This window comes from Eschrichtius robustus, chromosome 11 (assembly GCF_028021215.1).
Source record: "Eschrichtius robustus isolate mEscRob2 chromosome 11, mEscRob2.pri, whole genome shotgun sequence".
Classification (NCBI taxonomy): Eukaryota; Metazoa; Chordata; class Mammalia; order Artiodactyla; family Eschrichtiidae; genus Eschrichtius; species Eschrichtius robustus.
In genome coordinates, this window is record NC_090834.1 from 24,023,720 (window position 1) to 24,041,136 (window position 17,417).

Below are 17,417 nucleotides of genomic sequence, written 5' to 3' on the forward strand. Positions count from 1 at the left end.
ATGTTTGTACTGACAGCAGTGTAGGGAAGAATTAATTTTCCCAAACTTTTGCTACCTGATATCTTTTTGAATTTTCCCAAATTAATGAACAAAACATGGTAGCTTGATATTTTAATTTATATTTCCGTAGTGATTATGAAGTTATGTATATCTTTATCATTCATTCATTTTGAGATTAGGTTGTCTTTTATCATTAATTTGATCTTGACATTTAAAAATATTATTTTCTCTTTACAGTGATTTGAGTATGATCTTGATCAAACAATGAATTGAACTAAGATGACTTTGAATTGTATGATATCCCAGTACCCTTAATGATAAAATGACATTATATGACAACTTTTTTCCAAGGTAAATTCCAGTGTTATAATTCTGTTTTATTGATTCTTTAACAGTTAAGGGAAGAAAGCTGGAGGCTGGCTTTGGCTGCAAAAAGAAAAAAGAGAAAGGAGAAGAGAAGAAAGAAGAAAGAAGAACAAAGAAGAAAACTAGAAGAGATCGAAGCCAAAAATAAAGAAAACTTTGAACTCCAAGCTGCTCAAGAAAAAGAAAAGCATAAAGTTGAAGGTATTTTCTCTAAACCATCTAATTTGTTTCATGTAATACATTCTACTCAAAATTATATTTCCTTAAATATCAGTAACTTAAGGTGAAAGAAGATCTCTACGTTACTAAGGCCTAAAGTATTTATATGCTATTTTCATTTATTGACTTCTTCCCAGCTTTTTATTATAAAGAATTTCAAACCTACACACAAGTTGAAAGAATAATGAAACAAACACCTGAAATACCCTTCACCTAATTTAAAAATAAACATTTTACTATATTTGCTTTATCTTTTTCTCTAAATATACATACATAGTTTTTTCCTAAGCCGCCTGAAAGTAAATTGCAGACATCTGACATTGCATCTATAAAACATCAGCACACATCCAAGGAATGACATTTGCTTACATAATTGCAATACCATTTATAATACCTTAAAAAATTAACAGTAATTCCATAATTTCATCTACAGTCAAGACCATATTCAGATTTTTCTTAAATGAGGGGATTATTTTTAACTAGGTTCTAACTAAAAAATTATTTGAGATGAGGATATTGTTAGAAAGAACCATTGTCATTAAACCACCAAATATTTATGCTGTGTGTGTGTGTGTTAATTTCCCCCTCCTCCAGCCTTTTATTTTGAAAAATTTCAAACTACAGAAAAGTTTAAGGATTAGTATAATGAACACCTGTAAGTCACCTAGATTCATATAACATTTTGGCACATTTGTTTATCTTTTTTCCTCTCTCTTTTTTTGAATAGTCTTATATATGTTGTACACATCATACGAAATTACCCCTAAATACTTGAGCAGTGTTTCCCAGTAAAAGAACATTATTTTACATAACCACAATAACATTATTACACTTAAGACATTTAATAATTATGTAATAATATGTAATATATAGTACATATTCATATTTCCCAAAGTGTCCCTGAAATATTTTTTATAACTGCCTACTATGCGTTGTTTAGAACTTAGGGACAGAGAGAATAGATCAGTCATATCCATCTCATTACCAGTGAATGCTGGAATGACTGATAACTTTATATCTAATGGTAGTAGTAAAGTAAATTCAGCATTTAATTTGTCGAGTGCTTAAAGCTAAATATATGCCAAGAACACTAGAACTTGCTAATTCAGTATTGCTACTTCTACAGATGAGCCTGAAGTCTTGACAGAGCCTCCAAGGGCCACAACCACTACTACCATAGGTATATCTGCAACCTGGACCACTTTGGCAGGTTCCCATGGTAAAAGAAACAATAGCATAACTACAACCAGTTCAAAGAGGAAAAACAGGAAAAATAAAATTACTCCAGAAAATGTTCAAATTATATTTGATGATCCACTACCAATCTCATACAGTCAGCCAGAGAAGGTGAACGGAGAGTCCAAGAGCAGCAGTACCAGCGAGAGTGGAGACAGTGATAACATGAGAATTTCCAGTTGCAGTGATGAAAGTAGTAACAGCAACAGCAGCCGAAAGAGTCACAATCATTCACCTGCTATGGTCACCACCACTGTGACCAGCAAGAAGCAGCCATCAGTTCTGGTTACATTTCCAAAGGAAGAGAGAAAATCTGTTTCTGGCAAGGCTTCAATAAAGTCAGTTCCAATTTTCATTTTCATGATTTATAGTATCATTATGAAATACTTTGTTGCTGAATTTTTTAGTAAAGCAGGCAGATGAACAACTGACAAAATAAGGGTTTGTCTTTGTTCTAAAGAAGGCATGATTTCATTTGAATTAAAGAATTACTGTGTAATTTCTTCGTTTTGGTTGTTAAACTGAACCCATGAAGAGTATTGATTATGGTTTCTCAGGGATTATTATTGTATTTCAGTTCTGCTAAATTTGACCTCTAGATAATATCTTCTTAAAATTGGCCCTTCATATCATGCTAAGTATTGAAAAGTGAAAAATAAATTTCTCATTTATTCATCATAGTATTCTTGAAATAAAGAATCAAATCATATAATAGTTTGCCTTTATCATTAAAAAATTCTACATCTCTTCTATATTTAATGTGTTTTTCCTCCCTGTTAAAGATTGTCAGAGACTATCAGTGAAGTGACCAGTAATTCTCTCTCCACTTGCACAAAATCTGGTCCATCTCCCCTTTCCTCTCCAAATGGGAAATTAACAGTAGCAAGTCCTAAGCGTGGACAAAAGAGGGAAGAAGGATGGAAAGAAGTTGTAAGAAGGTGACTGATTATTTCTTTGATTGTTTTTCTCATTTTTATATGTGCTCTATTTCACAATGAAGCATAGTTTACCTTACAGTTAAATTCCCCTAACTCTTCCAAAGGTTGCAAACAAACTGGTGGCCCAAGGCTGCATCTGGCCAACAGAGACAACCTATACTACATTTTAGAGGGAAAAAAAAAAGTATATGTTAACACTTTTAAAATTGGGAAATTTTACATAAAAAGTTAGATCATTGTGGTGTCTGCTTGACCCCCATGGGTATTGGTATTTGGTAGTGAACTAATTTATTTAAGATGATAGATTGTCTTGTTCAGCTTTGTAACCTCAGAGCCCAATATGTAGTGTCTACTACAAACTTGTAAATATTTGGAGAATGAATTAAGTATTGGTTTTAAACTACTCTTGTCTTCAAATCATAGGATACCTTTATTTCAAGGGTTTTAGGACTAAAATAGTTTGCTGTATTTTGCTTGGAGCTTTTAAATAATATGTGTTAAAAAGTAAAGCAACATCCCAGAAACTAAAAGGTGGTAAGATACCACAGACCTAGAAAGGATGTGATCCATTATAAATCTTTGATAACCTATTTTAAGGAACTCTCCAGAAATTCCATCAAATAATTAAACTTTTGATTGTTTTAAAACAAAATCTGTAGTGAACCAAGCTTATTACTGTTAATCTCAAGACGTACTGTACATTTTTTATCTCATTTTGGGCCAACACTTCCCCTCAACCCCCGTCTCTATCTTTATCTCTTTCTCTGTCTCACACACATTCTTTTGAACTAACTGAAATCACAACATCAGAATACTCTCTGTACAAAAGTAAGAGAATTCAGTTTTCCTGCATGTATTTTATATTGTAGTATGCAAGCAAATTCTTAACTAACTTAAAATAATGATCACTGACTGATTATTATGTCCTTTAGGGAAAAAGGAATTATCAAGTAACTTAGTTATGTATACAAAAGGGCAGGGATCATACCTTACCATTTAAAAAAATAATGTATAATTTCATATTTAATCTATTCTAAATAAATAATTTACTTATTCATTGAAGCACAACTGGCTCCTTCTTTTTATTGAGAGTTACACTGTTTTTCTTTTAGAAGTATTCTTTAATTTAGACTTGTCAGAAATTTATATCTACCTTTCCTGAATCTGAGTGTTTAAAATTGTAATGTAATTTTGTAAGTGTTAGGTGGGTTTTGCTTTTTTTGGAATTCCAGCAGGCTTTTCTCTTTCCTCACACAACTAAACATCCCTTAGCAAGTTTCCATATTTGTGGATAATCATTTTAATGCCTCTAGAAGAATGCAGGGCAGCAATGAAATTTTAGTATCATCCTTTCAGTTATGTATTAGGGAATAAAAACAATCATGTGAGTCAAATACCCAAAGGTACCCACAAGAAGCCTTTCTTGACTCCTTGGGGTAGATTAGATGCCCCAAGCAATGTGTCTTTATGATACCCTATTAGAGCACTTACAACATCGTGTTGTAGTTTTCTTACTTGGTTTCTACATAGTCAGTATTTGTGGGCAAGAACCCCTGTCTGTCTTATTTGCCATTAGTATTTGCATTAACACAGTGTGTATCTACATGTATGTGCTTCACAGATATTAATGAAGGACGAAAGTCAAAACAGCAAACAGTTTTTGGTAATGAGATGAGAAGCTGTGGTAAAGCTCACTCTCTCTCTGTCTTTCTCTTTTTTCTGTGGCTCTTAGTTGCCTTTTATCACTTAGAGTGAGAGTAGGTAGAAGAGGCTTATTCGACAATATTCTGCATTTACAGACACATATTTTAGTAATAATTCTTATTTTAAGTACAACCACTGATACTTGTGATTTATCTTAATTTATTTTTGCAACTGTTAAACAGGTCAAAGAAAGTACCTGTTCCATCAACTGTGGTATCCAGAGTGATTGGAAGAGGAGGCTGTCATATTAACGCTATTCGGGAGTTCACTGGTGCACACATAGATATTGATCAGCAGAAAGACAAGACAGGAGACCGGATAATAACTATAAGGCAAAATTTGGTCTCTTACGGTTTTTTTCTTTTGTATTTTGTTGCACTAGAGCTTAATTATCAATATATATAAGCATTTGAGTTTTCAATGGAACTTTGTATTTAATAGCATACTTTTTTAAATGGGAATTTGATTCGTGTTTAAGATAAGCTTTACAGTTTTTTTTTCTTATTTATGTGCTCTTGTGAAGTATTTCAAAGGGCTTTAAAGGAATTTTTCTTTTGTGTGTGTATGGCAAAGGTTTGAATAATCTTTTCCTTATAAAAAATTTTAATATGACATTCTTAAAAACTTCTTTTTAAGAAGGAATGGGTTTCTAACACATTCTAATCTGTAGTTTTCCATCTTTCTCTTAAATTAGCATTTGAGATTTCTTATTCTGAGATTGTATCCTTAGAATATGAGCTCAGTAATAGATTTAAATCTGAAGTGGATATTTGTTTTCAATTGAATATTTGAACATGTCTATGTCGAATACCCTTAGAGTAAAGATGATATTCTAAGAAATCATAAATTTGGTTGTGAGAGACAGGTGCCCTTCCCGGTGGTAGAGGGGCAGATAGTTTTTTAGCCTGCCTCAAGAGGAAGGAGGCAATTAACCAGCTCTGTTTTGCACTTATCCCCTTCTCCTATCTTGTTTATCCCTCCCCTGGGATAGGTGTAGTCACAACTTGCCTTATCCAGAGAAGAGGGGAAGCATATACCCTTTATAAGTAATTTCCCCCTTAGGGTCTCCATAAGGCTTTCCGTTCAATCCAATATTTTCCTGAACATCCAAGACTGGAGTTTGACCTTATGGCCATGGTTGTCATTATCAGGATTCTTCTCTCATTTTGAGACATCTGTCCAAAAGAGTTATAATAATCACTCTACTAATAGAGAAACCACTAATAAATATAAATGGGGTCATCTAAGCTACCAGGATTTAAAATAAAATACTGTTTTCTTACTCAGTGGTATTATTTTTCTTGCTTATTTGTACTGCTTTTAATATTGATCAGCTGTTTAACTTCATGGTAACAATATGGATTACATAGGATTTTAAAGTGCAGTGGTTTTTCTGTCTAGAATGTATTTCACAGTAGGAAGATGATTGCTTAGTCCGAGGAAACAATAGTGAAATTAAATTTCTTGGAAAAGAAGTCATTTACTTTTCCTTTGAAAAATATAGTGGTGTGTCAGGACAGTTTATTGCTTTGTTTGCATAATACCTCAAAAATAGTCAGAAAATTGCTTCTTAACTTTTATCTGTTCTCTGTATGTGTGTACATACACATACACACACGAATTAATTTAGGCTTTACATATTAAAAAGGCGAAATCGGACCTAATTTTTTTTGTGTGTCAACTTATAGGAGTGGCACTGAATCAACAAGACAAGCAACTCAGTTGATCAATGCTCTGATCAAGGATCCAGACAAAGAAATTGATGAACTTATTCCAAAGAATCGTTTGAAAAGCTCCTCAGCAAATTCCAAAATTGGGTCATCAGCACCTACCACCACTGCTGCTAACAGTTCCTTAATGGGAATTAAAATGACAACTGTAGCTCTGTCATCAACATCTCAGACTGCCGCAGCACTCACTGTGCCTGCAATTTCTTCTGCATCTACTCACAAAACCATTAAGAACCCAGTGAATAATGTGAGGCCTGCTTTTCCAGTTTCTCTTCCATTAGCATATCCTCCTCCACAGTTTGCACATGCTTTGCTTGCTGCTCAGACTTTCCAGCAGATCCGTCCACCAAGGTTGCCCATGACGCACTTTGGAGGTACTTTTCCACCAGCTCAATCCACTTGGGGTCCTTTTCCTGTCAGGCCTTTGAGCCCTGCCAGAGCTACTAACTCGCCTAAGCCTCACATGGTGCCTCGCCATAGCAATCAGAATAGCAGTGGTTCTCAGGTGAATTCAGCAGGTTCTGTAACTTCAAGTCCAACAACTACAACCAGTTCATCAGCTTCAGCGGTGCCTGGTACATCTACAAATGGCAGTCCAAGTTCACCTTCTGTTAGAAGGCAGCTTTTTGTCACAGTTGTGAAGACATCCAATGCCACCACCACAACAGTCACCACCACAGCAAGTCACAACAGCACTGCACCCACAAATGCCACATATCCGATGCCTACCGCCAAAGAACACTACCCAGTATCATCCCCATCTTCCCCATCACCACCAGCCCAGCCAGGAGGGGTTTCTAGAAACAGCCCTTTGGATTGTGGAACAGCATCTCCAAATAAAGGGGCATCTTCCTCTGAACAGGAAGCAGGTGGTCCACCAGTAGTAGAAACAACAAACAGTGGACCTCCAAACAGCAGCAGTTCTTCTGGGAGTTCATCAGTTCATTCTACTCAGCAGCAACCTCCAGGATCTGTTTCTCAGGAGCCAAGACCACCTCTTCAGCAGTCTCAGGTTCCTCCCCCGGAAGTTAGAATGACTGTTCCTCCTTTAGGAACAACAAGTTCTGCTCCAGTGGCGGTGCCTTCTACTGCCCCAGTGACTTACCCTATGCCTCAGACACAAATGGGATGCTCCCAGCCTCCGCCTCAAATGGAACCCCCTGCTATGAGACCACCCTCTCATGGCACAGCTGCCCCTCACAAGAATCCAGCTCCTGTGCAAAATTCATCTGTTGCAGTCCTCAGTGTCAATCACATTAAAAGACCTCACAGTGTTCCCTCTTCTGTCCAGCTACCTTCGACCTTAAGTACACAAAGTGCTTGTCAAAATTCAGTGCATACAACAAATAAGCCGATTGCTCCCAATTTCAGTGCCCCCTTACCATTTGGGCCCTTTAGCGCATTGTTTGAAAGTAGCCCTACTTCTGCTCATGCCTTCTGGGGAGGTTCTGTTGTTTCATCTCAGTCAACATCAGAATCTATGCTATCAGGAAAATCCTCATATTTGCCAAATTCAGATCCTTTACATCAGTCTGATACTTCCAAAGCTCCAGGTTTTAGACCACCATTACAGAGACCTGCTCCAAGTCCCTCAGGTAAGTTTGTATTTTCTGACATTCTGCAGCTGCTCGTTTCTACAAATGATGTTGAAACTCTTGGTTATTTTCTAATATTTTTACTCTGTGACTGGGTCAGATAGACAGATTGTAGTACTAATTCAAATGCTATTGTGAGTATTGAGTGTGTCTAGTATGGCATTTTTATTTTTTAAATCTTTTTAGAAGCTGTAATGGATTTTTATCTTAAATTTACTATAAATAAATTTCTTCATCAGGTATATTTTTCTCTCTCAAAATAAAGAAAAGGGGACTTCCCTGGTAGTCCAGTGGTTAAGACTCCGCACTCCCAATGCAGGGGGCCCGGGTTCGATCCCTGGTCAGGGAAATAAATCCCACATGCCGCAACTAAGACCGGGAGCAGCCAAATAAATAAATAAATAAATATTTTTAAAAAATAAATAAAAAAAGAATTTTTGAAAAATCTCATATTTTAATTTAATAAGATAATGCCATCAAAAGTTTGCTTTTAGTTCAAATAAAAAATAATTACCAAAGATTTTTAAAATTTGATTTCACTTCCGACTGTCTTTTTTGTTTTAAAAATAATGAGAAAAATATAGAGCTACATAGTTCAATAGGGTAGGCACTAACTATATGTGCTATTTAAATTTAATAAAATTAAAAATTCATCTCAGTCAAGCTGGCCATTTTTAAAATTTTTTCCCAGTTTTGTTGAGATATAATTGATGTACATCACTGTATATGAGCTTAAGGTGTAGAGCATAATGGTTTGACTTACATACATTGTGAGATGATTGCAGCAGTAAATTTAGTTAGCATTCATCATCTATAGATACAATTTTTTTAAAAAAAGAAAAAGGAAAAAATATTTTTCCTTGTGATGAGAGCTCTTAGGATTTAGTCTCTCTTAACAGCTTTCCCATGTATCATACAGTAGTGTTAACTGCCGTTACTATGTTGCGCATTACATCCCTAATCCTTACTTATCTCGTAAGTGGAAGTTTGTACCTTTTGACCACCTTCCTCCAATTCCCCCCCACCCCACCTCCACCTCCACCTCTAGTAACCACAAATCTGATCTCTTTTTCTATGAGTTTGTTTGTTTGAGATTCCACATATAAGTGAGATCATACAGTTTTTGTCTTTCTCTGTCTGACTTATTTTACTTAGCATAATGCCCTCACGGTCCATCCATTTTGTCAGAAATGGCAGGATTTCCTCGTGTTTTTGTGTGTGTTTTTTTTATGACTGAATAATATCCCATTGTGTGTGTGTATGTGTGTGGTATGTATACATATATGTATACATACCACAGCTTCTTTATCCATTCATCCATGGATGGATACTTAGGTTGTTTCCATGTCTTAGCTATTGTAAATAATGCTGTTACGAACATGGAAGTGTAGGTATCTTTTCGAGTTAGTGTTTTTGTTTCTTTTGGATATAGTTCCAGAAGTGGAATTGCTGGATCATGTGGTAGTTCTATTTTTAGTTTTCTGAGGATCCCCCATACTGTTTTCCATGGTGGTTGTAGGCTGGTCATATTTCAAGTGCTTCCTTAATAAGCACATAATGGCTGGTAGCTGCAATATTGGAGAGCCCAGATATTGAACACATCTATTAACATAAAAAGTTCTGTTAGACAGTGCTGATATCTAAAGAGGTTCTAAAGATCTGGTTTTGAGTGACTGCTTTTTCTTTTTTAACTTTTTACTTTGAAATATTTTTAGATTTATAGAAGAGTTCTTCTATAATTACCCCAATTTCCCCTAATTAAACATTCTTACATAAACACCATATATTTATTAAAACTAAGAAATTAATATCGGTACAGTACAATTAACTGGACTATAGACTTTATTCAGATTCCACAGTTTTTCCAATAATGTTCTTTTTCTGTTGCAGTGTCCAGGATACCAAGTTGCATTTTGAGCTTTGTGTTTTAATATGAATATTTCAAATAATTAAAGATAATTTCATTGAGTTATTTGTAGTGAGGTGGATGGACCTAGAGTCTGTCATACAGAGTGAAGTAATTAGAAAGAGAAAAACAAATACTGTATGCTAACACGTATATATAGAATTGGAAAAAAAATATGATTCTGTAGAACCTAGGATCAGGACAGGAATAAAGACGTAGATGTAGAGAATGGACTTGAGGACACGGGCAGGGGGGAAGGGTAAGCTAGGACGAAGTGAGAGAGTGGCATGGACATATACACACTACTAAATGTTAAATAGATGGCTAATGGGAAGCAGCCGCATAGCACAGGGAGATCAGCTCGGTGCTTTGTGACCACCTAGAGGGGTGGGATAGGGAGGGTGGGAGGGAGACGCAAGAGGAAAGAGATATGGGGATATATGTATATGTATAGCTGATTCACTTTGTTATAAAGCAGAAACTAACACACCATTGTAAAGCAGTTATACTCCGATAAAGATGTTAAAAAAAAAGTCTACCATTAAAGCAATAACAAAATAAGAATAAATAAAGATAATTTCATGCTAGAGATAGACAAACTATGGTCCATGTGCCAAGTATGGCATACTACCTGATTTTACATTTGTGGTTTTTTTTTAATTGAGTTATAACAATTGTGTAAGATTTTTAAAAAACTTTTTTTTATTTTTAAAAAGAATAATATGTGACACAAAAAATAGTACATTCGGAACTTCCCTGGTGGTCTAGTGGTTAAGAATCCGCCTTCCAGTGCAGGGAATGTGGGTTCAGTCCTGGGTCTGGGAACTAAGATCCCACATGCCACGGGGCAACTAAGTCCTGGTGTTGCAACTAGAGAGCCCACCTGCTCTGGAGCCCGTGTGCCACAACTACAGAGAAGCCCGCGTGCCGCAACTAAGACTCGATGCAGCCAAAAATAAATAAATAAATAAATATTTTTTAAAAAAATAGTGCATTCAAATTTCAGTGTTCATAAATAAAAGTTTTATTGAAATACATCTATGCCCATTCATTTACATATTGTGTTATGGCTGCTTCCGTGCTCTGCTGACAGCCTAAAACTATTTATTATTTAGCCCTTTACAGAAAGGTTGCCAACTTGTTGTGTGTTATTGAAGAGATGACATTCTGGGACTAAAAATTTCTAAATAGAATGGGAACTGATTGTTATTTTTACGTATTTCTATAACACATGAATATAATGTAAAGAACATGGTCAGTAAATATTTCCTTGCTGGGGGTTGATTGAACTATTTTCATGTACTTTCAAAAACACTTTCTCTTGAATACTAAATAGAATCATTTGGTTGTAAAAGCTTCATATGCTAATTAGTACATTGGAAATGCTTTTATTTTTTTCATTTTTTTATTTTTTAAAAACTTTTATTGGAGTATAGTTGATTTACAGTGTTGTGTTAGTTTCAGGTGTACAGCAAAGTGAATCAGTTATATACATATACATATATCCACTCTTTTTTAGATTCTTTTCCCATATAGGTCATAACAGAGCATTGAGTAGAGTTCCCTGTGCTATACAGTAGGTTCTTATTAGTTATCTATTTTATGTCTAGTAGTGTGTATATGTCAATCCCAATCTCCCAATTTGTCCCTCCCTGCCCCTTACCCCCTGGTAACTGTAAGTTTGTTCTCTACATCTGTAACTCTATTTCTGTTTCGTAGATCAGTTCATTTGTACTCTTTTTTTAGATTCCACATATAAGCAATATATGATATTTGTCTTTCTCTGTCTGACTTCACTCAGTATGACAATCTCTAGGTCCATTGATGTTGCTGCAAATGGCATTATTTCATTCTTTTTTATGGCTGAGTAATATTCCATTGTATATATGTACCACATCTTCTTTGCCCATTCCTCCGTTGATGGACATTTAGGTTGCTTCCGTATCCTGGCTATTGTAAACAGTGCTGCCGTGAACATTGGGGTGCGTGTATCTTTTCGAATTATGGTTTTCTCTGGATATATGCCCAGGAGTGGGATTGCTGGATCATATGGTAGCTCTGCTTTTAGTTTTTTAAGGAACCTCCATACTGCTCTCCATAGTGGCTGTACCAATTTACATTCCCACCAACAGCGTAGGCCGGTTCCCTTTTCTCCACACCCTCTCCAGCATTTATTGTTTGTAGATTTTTTGATGATGACCATTCTGACCGGTATGAGGTGATACCACATTGTAGTTTTGATTTGCATTTCTCTAATAATTAGTGATGTTGAGCATTTTTTCATGTGATTTTAGCCATCTGTATGTCTTCTTTGAAGAAATGTCTATTTAGATCTTCTGCCCATTTTTTGATTGGGTTGTTTGTTTTTTTTGATATTGAGCTGCATGAGCTGTTTGTATATTTTGGGGAGTAATTGGAAATGCTTTTATATTTCATTTTTGTAAAGTTGGAATTTAGTGAAAATACTTCACTTTTCAAAAAATGTGAAATCTAGGTAATGTGTTAAGAAAGACTAAAATTAAGATTTAGAGAAAAAGAAGTAAATTCTTGTTTTGTGGAAAAGTATAGAAAAAAGACGTGCTCCATCAGGAGGTAAGGTTTTGGGGTGTGCAGTTGATTAGAGCCAAAATTAGCAATGAAGTTTAACTTAAGAGTCTATCAGAGGGAAGTATTAGATTCAGGTCAACATAGGCATGTTTGCCTTTACAGCTATACCACTATTGCTACACCCTAGAAATTAACATTAATTCAGTAATAGCACCCAATATGTAGTACCATCATCCCAAATATACCCTTTATGCCTGTATGTTTCTTTTTTCTCTCCTTTTGATCCAACCAATCAAGATTCACACATTGCTTTTGGCTATTATGTCTCTTTGATCTCCCACAGTCTAAAACATCTCACCACCTTCTTTTGTTCTTCTTGACATTGAATCCTTTGAAGAGTCCAGTTGTACTGAAGAATGTCCTGCATTTCAGATTCACCCGTTTTCTCAATCTGTGGTTCCATTCTGGTTAAACATTTCTAGCAGGAACATCAGATAGGTAATGTTTGAATTTCACACTGTATTGTATCAGGAGGCACTCAATGACAGATTGTCCTTCTCTTATCTATGGAAAGCATGGCCACTTAGTTAAGATGCTGATTGTCAGATCTCTCTATTATAAAGTATAGCTACAATCTTTTTTTTTCTCCTATAGTTTTTTTCTGGTTTGTTTTTAGTTTTGTGGGGTGTTTTTGGTTTTGTTTTTGTTTTTTTATTTTAGTAGCACTCTCAAGTTCACAGCAAAATTGAGAGAAAAGTACAGGGGTTTTCCATATACCCCCTGCCTTCACACAGGCGTAGCCTCCTTTATTACCAACATCCCACTCCAGAATGGTATTTTTGTTACCGTTGATGAACCTACAGTCACACATCCTTATCAAAGTCTGTAGTTTACATGAGGGTTCATTCTTGGTGCTGTACATTCTGTGGGTTTGAACGAAAGTCTAGTATAGTAACCATTATACTATCATCCAGAGTATTTTCAGTGCCTTAAAAATCCTTTGTGGTTTGCCTACTCATCCCTCCCTTCCCCATACGTTTTTTAAAGGTAAAATTTTATACAACTCCTTGGCCACCAAACCTATTTAAATTCTAGTGTTAATATTAAATCTATATGTATTCTATAATAAGCAATAAAATGTCAAAATTAAAAGTAAATGTAAAATGTTTTCCTTGGTAATTTCTTTTTTATAGCTATCTTTATAAAATAAAGGGGGAAATAATGAGTGGAATGACTGGAAGAAGTAAGCAAGGAGAAATTTTTTTAATAATCTAAAATATTTTTGGATATATTAGGGACCTCTTGGAATTTTAGGTTTTTCTAATTATATCTCCTAGGGGTAACTATTATAAATTATGATTATCTTCTACATTATAGGTATTGTCAATATGGACTCACCATATGGTTCTGTAACACCTTCTTCTACACATTTGGGAAACTTTGCCTCAAACCTTTCAGGAGGTCAAATGTGTGGACCTGGGCCACCCCTTGGAGGAGTACCCACAGCTGCTAACTTTAACAGACAACATTTTTCCCCGCTTAGTTTGTTGACTCCGTGTTCATCAGCATCAAATGGTGAGTAATATACACTATAGTTCCAGAGGAAGAGTTTGTCTGTATGTTCCCTTAAAAAACAAAAGGTTTTAAGTTTTTCAAAGTTTGGAATTTTTAAGTTTTAAATCTCTTAATAATTTAAATTCTATAAAAATGTAATTTGTATTCATGGCAATCTGAAATCAGGAGGAATTTAAATAGAATTTCCAGGTTTTTAAAGTATTAGAATCAACTTCGGCTCTATCAAACCTAGCATATTATATTGAAGTTAATTTCTAAGAGGGATCATTTTTTGAGAATAAAAAATCTTGTTGTATCATCTATTGATTTACATTTACTTTCAGGTTTGAGAATATAGCTCCCAAGAAGAAAGGTTTGTAGCCTTAAAAGTAGTATAAATATCATGTGCTTTTGGTCTACCTTTAAATCTCATCTATTACATAAATAATACAACTGATTTCACATTACCAGATGTGTGTTTTTAACTGTAGTCAGACTTTGAAGCATTGATCAGATTTTTCAAACCAAGGAAGATCATTCATCAATAGGGAATTCAACTCACATTAAGAGAATTCCATAGTGAGGCTATTATTTGTGGTTATTTATTTATTTAGCGAGGAAAAAGGCATCAAATTGCTTTCACCTTGAGGAAATTTTAATAAGAATCCATTTTTTTTTAAACTACCAAATTTCTTCTAACAATGTTAGAGCCCAGTTAATAGAGACTGGTTAACTGAATGAAAGAGTAAAAAAAAATTGGTATTTGAGAGATGCATGTGAAAGTACATTGCCAGTGAAAGCATGAAGTAGGGTGTAGCATATAGTGAATTTACATATTTATAGTTTTTCTTGTGTTTGTCAAATAACAAGGACTGTCACTTGGAATATTAATTATCCTTGTACAGGTGTCCCTAAGTGAAAAGAAGTTCATAAACAACCTTAGTAATCATTACGGATAATATCCAGACTATGGGTGTCATTGGCAATGATATTATAACCATTCCTGGAGTATTACAATGGGCTGGTCATTGTCAATGGTACTTTCAAATATTGTGCTGCTCTGCCCGAGCGCACTGCAGTGTAGATGTGATCATTCCCACTTCACAGAACATAAACTGAGACTCAGGATATATGATGCTTTATAACACCAAATACAGAAAAATTTAAAGAAAAAGATGTCCCGTAGTCAAATCAGTACTGTTATTTTAATCACTTTTTCTGCACTTGTATTATTAAAATTTTAACAAAATGAAATACTCCATGTAGTATTTTGTGCCCTGCTTTTACACTACATCTTCCCACCATTAAATATTCTTGGAGAAAATCATTTTTAATGAATGAACTGTTTACCATCCTTATTTAAAAAAAGCATCTTTATTGGAGTATAATTGCTTTACAATGGTGTGTTAGTTTCTGCTTTATAACAAGGTGAATCAGCTATACATACACATATATCCCCGTATCTCCTCCCTCTTGCGTCTCCCTCCCACCCTCCCTATCCCACCCCTCTAGGTGGTCACAAAGCACCGAGCTGATCTCCCTGTGCTACGCGGCTGCTTCCCACTAGCTAGCTAGCTTACGTTTGGTAGTATATATAAGTCCATGCCACTCTCTCACTTCGTCCCAGCTTCCCCTTCCCCTTCCCCTTCCCCGTGTCCTCAAGTCCATTTTCTACGTCTGCGTCTTTATTTTCCATTCTTAAGTTGGGCCATCAGTTATTTAACCAACCCCCTATTGTGGGATTTTTAGGTAGCTTCTAATATTTTTTCTATTACACTGCTGGCTGAGCTGAATATTCTTGAACATAAGTCTTGTACATAAATTTGACTTTCACCTTAGGATAAGATCCTAAAAGCAAAATTACTGGCTCAAAGTGTATGAACATTTTAAGGCTGTTGATACACAAATTGCCAAATTACCCTCCAGAAGGTTCGCACCAATTTCCATCCCCATCAGCAGCAACAGATGAAAACGGCCTTTTCCTTACATCCTTAGCAGCAAATTTTGTGCATTCTTAAAACTTTCTACGAATTAGATTAGCAAAAAAAAAAAAAATAGATTTATAACTTGCATTTCTTTGTTAGGTAGTGAAGTTGAACATCTTTCCATATTTATTGGGGATACGCTTCTGTTCTATTGTGAATGCCCTGTCACATCTTCTACCCGTTTATCTATCACTGTGTTGGGAGATGCTGGGATGCAGAACCTTCTTCGGTGCCTGGTGTGGTTCTGCTCCTGCTGGCACAGAGTCCTCTCCCAGTGGAAGATGGCTGCTCCTTAGCACTGAGAAAAGTCAGCACCCCTACAGCCTGCCATGGGCCTGGAAGTGATGTCTCAGTGGCTCTGGAGGAATTAAATTCAGGTCCCTGGATTTAGCAACTCACCAGCAACCAGAGCTGGTATACTTCAGGACTAAATGACTCTGCAGTGCATCAGTTCTCATGAACTTGACCTTCTTCCCACCTTTTCACCCAGTGACTGAATCAGGCCAAGCTGCGGTGGAGACACAGCTTCGTCTCTCTTCTCCCGGGAGTGGGACTGAAAAGCCAGTACAGAGCAGATCATCCCTGCAGACACTCGCTGGGTGACCCCGGGGCACAGCAGGAGGAAAGAAGGGTGATCAGCCTCACCCTTCTTGGAGGGTGGAGCTACGTTCCAAAAAAAGATGCAGTAAGCGCGAACCACACAACAACCCAGATGAACTTGAACTCAGCAGTTGGAATGAATAACCCCTCCTTTCTGCAAGTCACTGCTCACCCTGTGCCTCTCTCCATTGGTGAGTGGTTCCTTCTGGCTTGAAATCACTACTGGTGACTTATTACCACTGCTGGTGGTTTACATTGTTGTTTCCCCCACTAGAATGTCAAGTTCAGGGCATCCAGTTCCTCCGGGTGAAACCCTTTGTAGTTGCTATGGGTGAACGGATGAGTGAGTGATAAATGAACAAAACAATTTTTCCCTAGCACTTCCATGCTGTTTCTAAATGACAGATTTCCACAGCTCCCTCCCCCATACAACCACAGACTCTTTGAAGACATTTCTCTCTCTCCTCGAATGCCTGGCACAAAGGGGGATAAATGCTAATCGAGGGAATGAATGAACCAAACCTTATCTGAACCACAATAACGCCTACTTGAGCTCATCTTTCTGTTTGTTTTTTTTTTTGATGTTTTAGTTTAAATTTTATTTCCTGCCCCCAAACATCCATTAAGTGCCCAGGAGAAGGAAAAGGGGATGTGACTAGCAATAGAGAGAAATGTTCTTCACAACAATGGCCATGGCAAGCTTAGGCAATTTTGGTGAAATCTCTCTGGGAAGTACTGGCAGAGGAATAAAAGGCAAACTGACACAGAAGTATTGCTTGGTGTGCATTTCCAGGCTCTGCCTTCTTTCTCATCTCTTGGTGGCTGGCGGAGGAAGAGGAGAAAAGGTTAAACTTTTTTATAAACCGGCAGAATAAGCTTATCACATTCTCTCACTATCTCTGCATAGGTTCTAGTCTCTGCAGCATTCTATAAGCTTTGCCCGAAGTAATGAACAGTTGAAAGTCAAATGTAATACTTCACCAAACAACTTAAAAATGCTTGGGCTTCCCTGGTGGCGCAGTGGTTGAGAGTCTGCC

General features: G+C 36.2%; 1 protein-coding gene across 1 annotated transcript in view; it reads left to right on the plus strand.

Moving 5' to 3' along the window:
* The window catches only part of LOC137771278 (ankyrin repeat domain-containing protein 17-like), an 80,730-nt gene that overhangs the window by 60,968 nt on the left and 2,345 nt on the right, over nucleotides 1–17,417 (plus strand). The window contains 6 exon segments of the mRNA XM_068554485.1: nucleotides 396–567; nucleotides 1,712–2,159; nucleotides 2,604–2,759; nucleotides 4,646–4,795; nucleotides 6,152–7,788; nucleotides 13,619–13,816. Of these exon segments, the coding sequence (XP_068410586.1) occupies nucleotides 396–567; nucleotides 1,712–2,159; nucleotides 2,604–2,759; nucleotides 4,646–4,795; nucleotides 6,152–7,788; nucleotides 13,619–13,816 (2,761 nt within the window).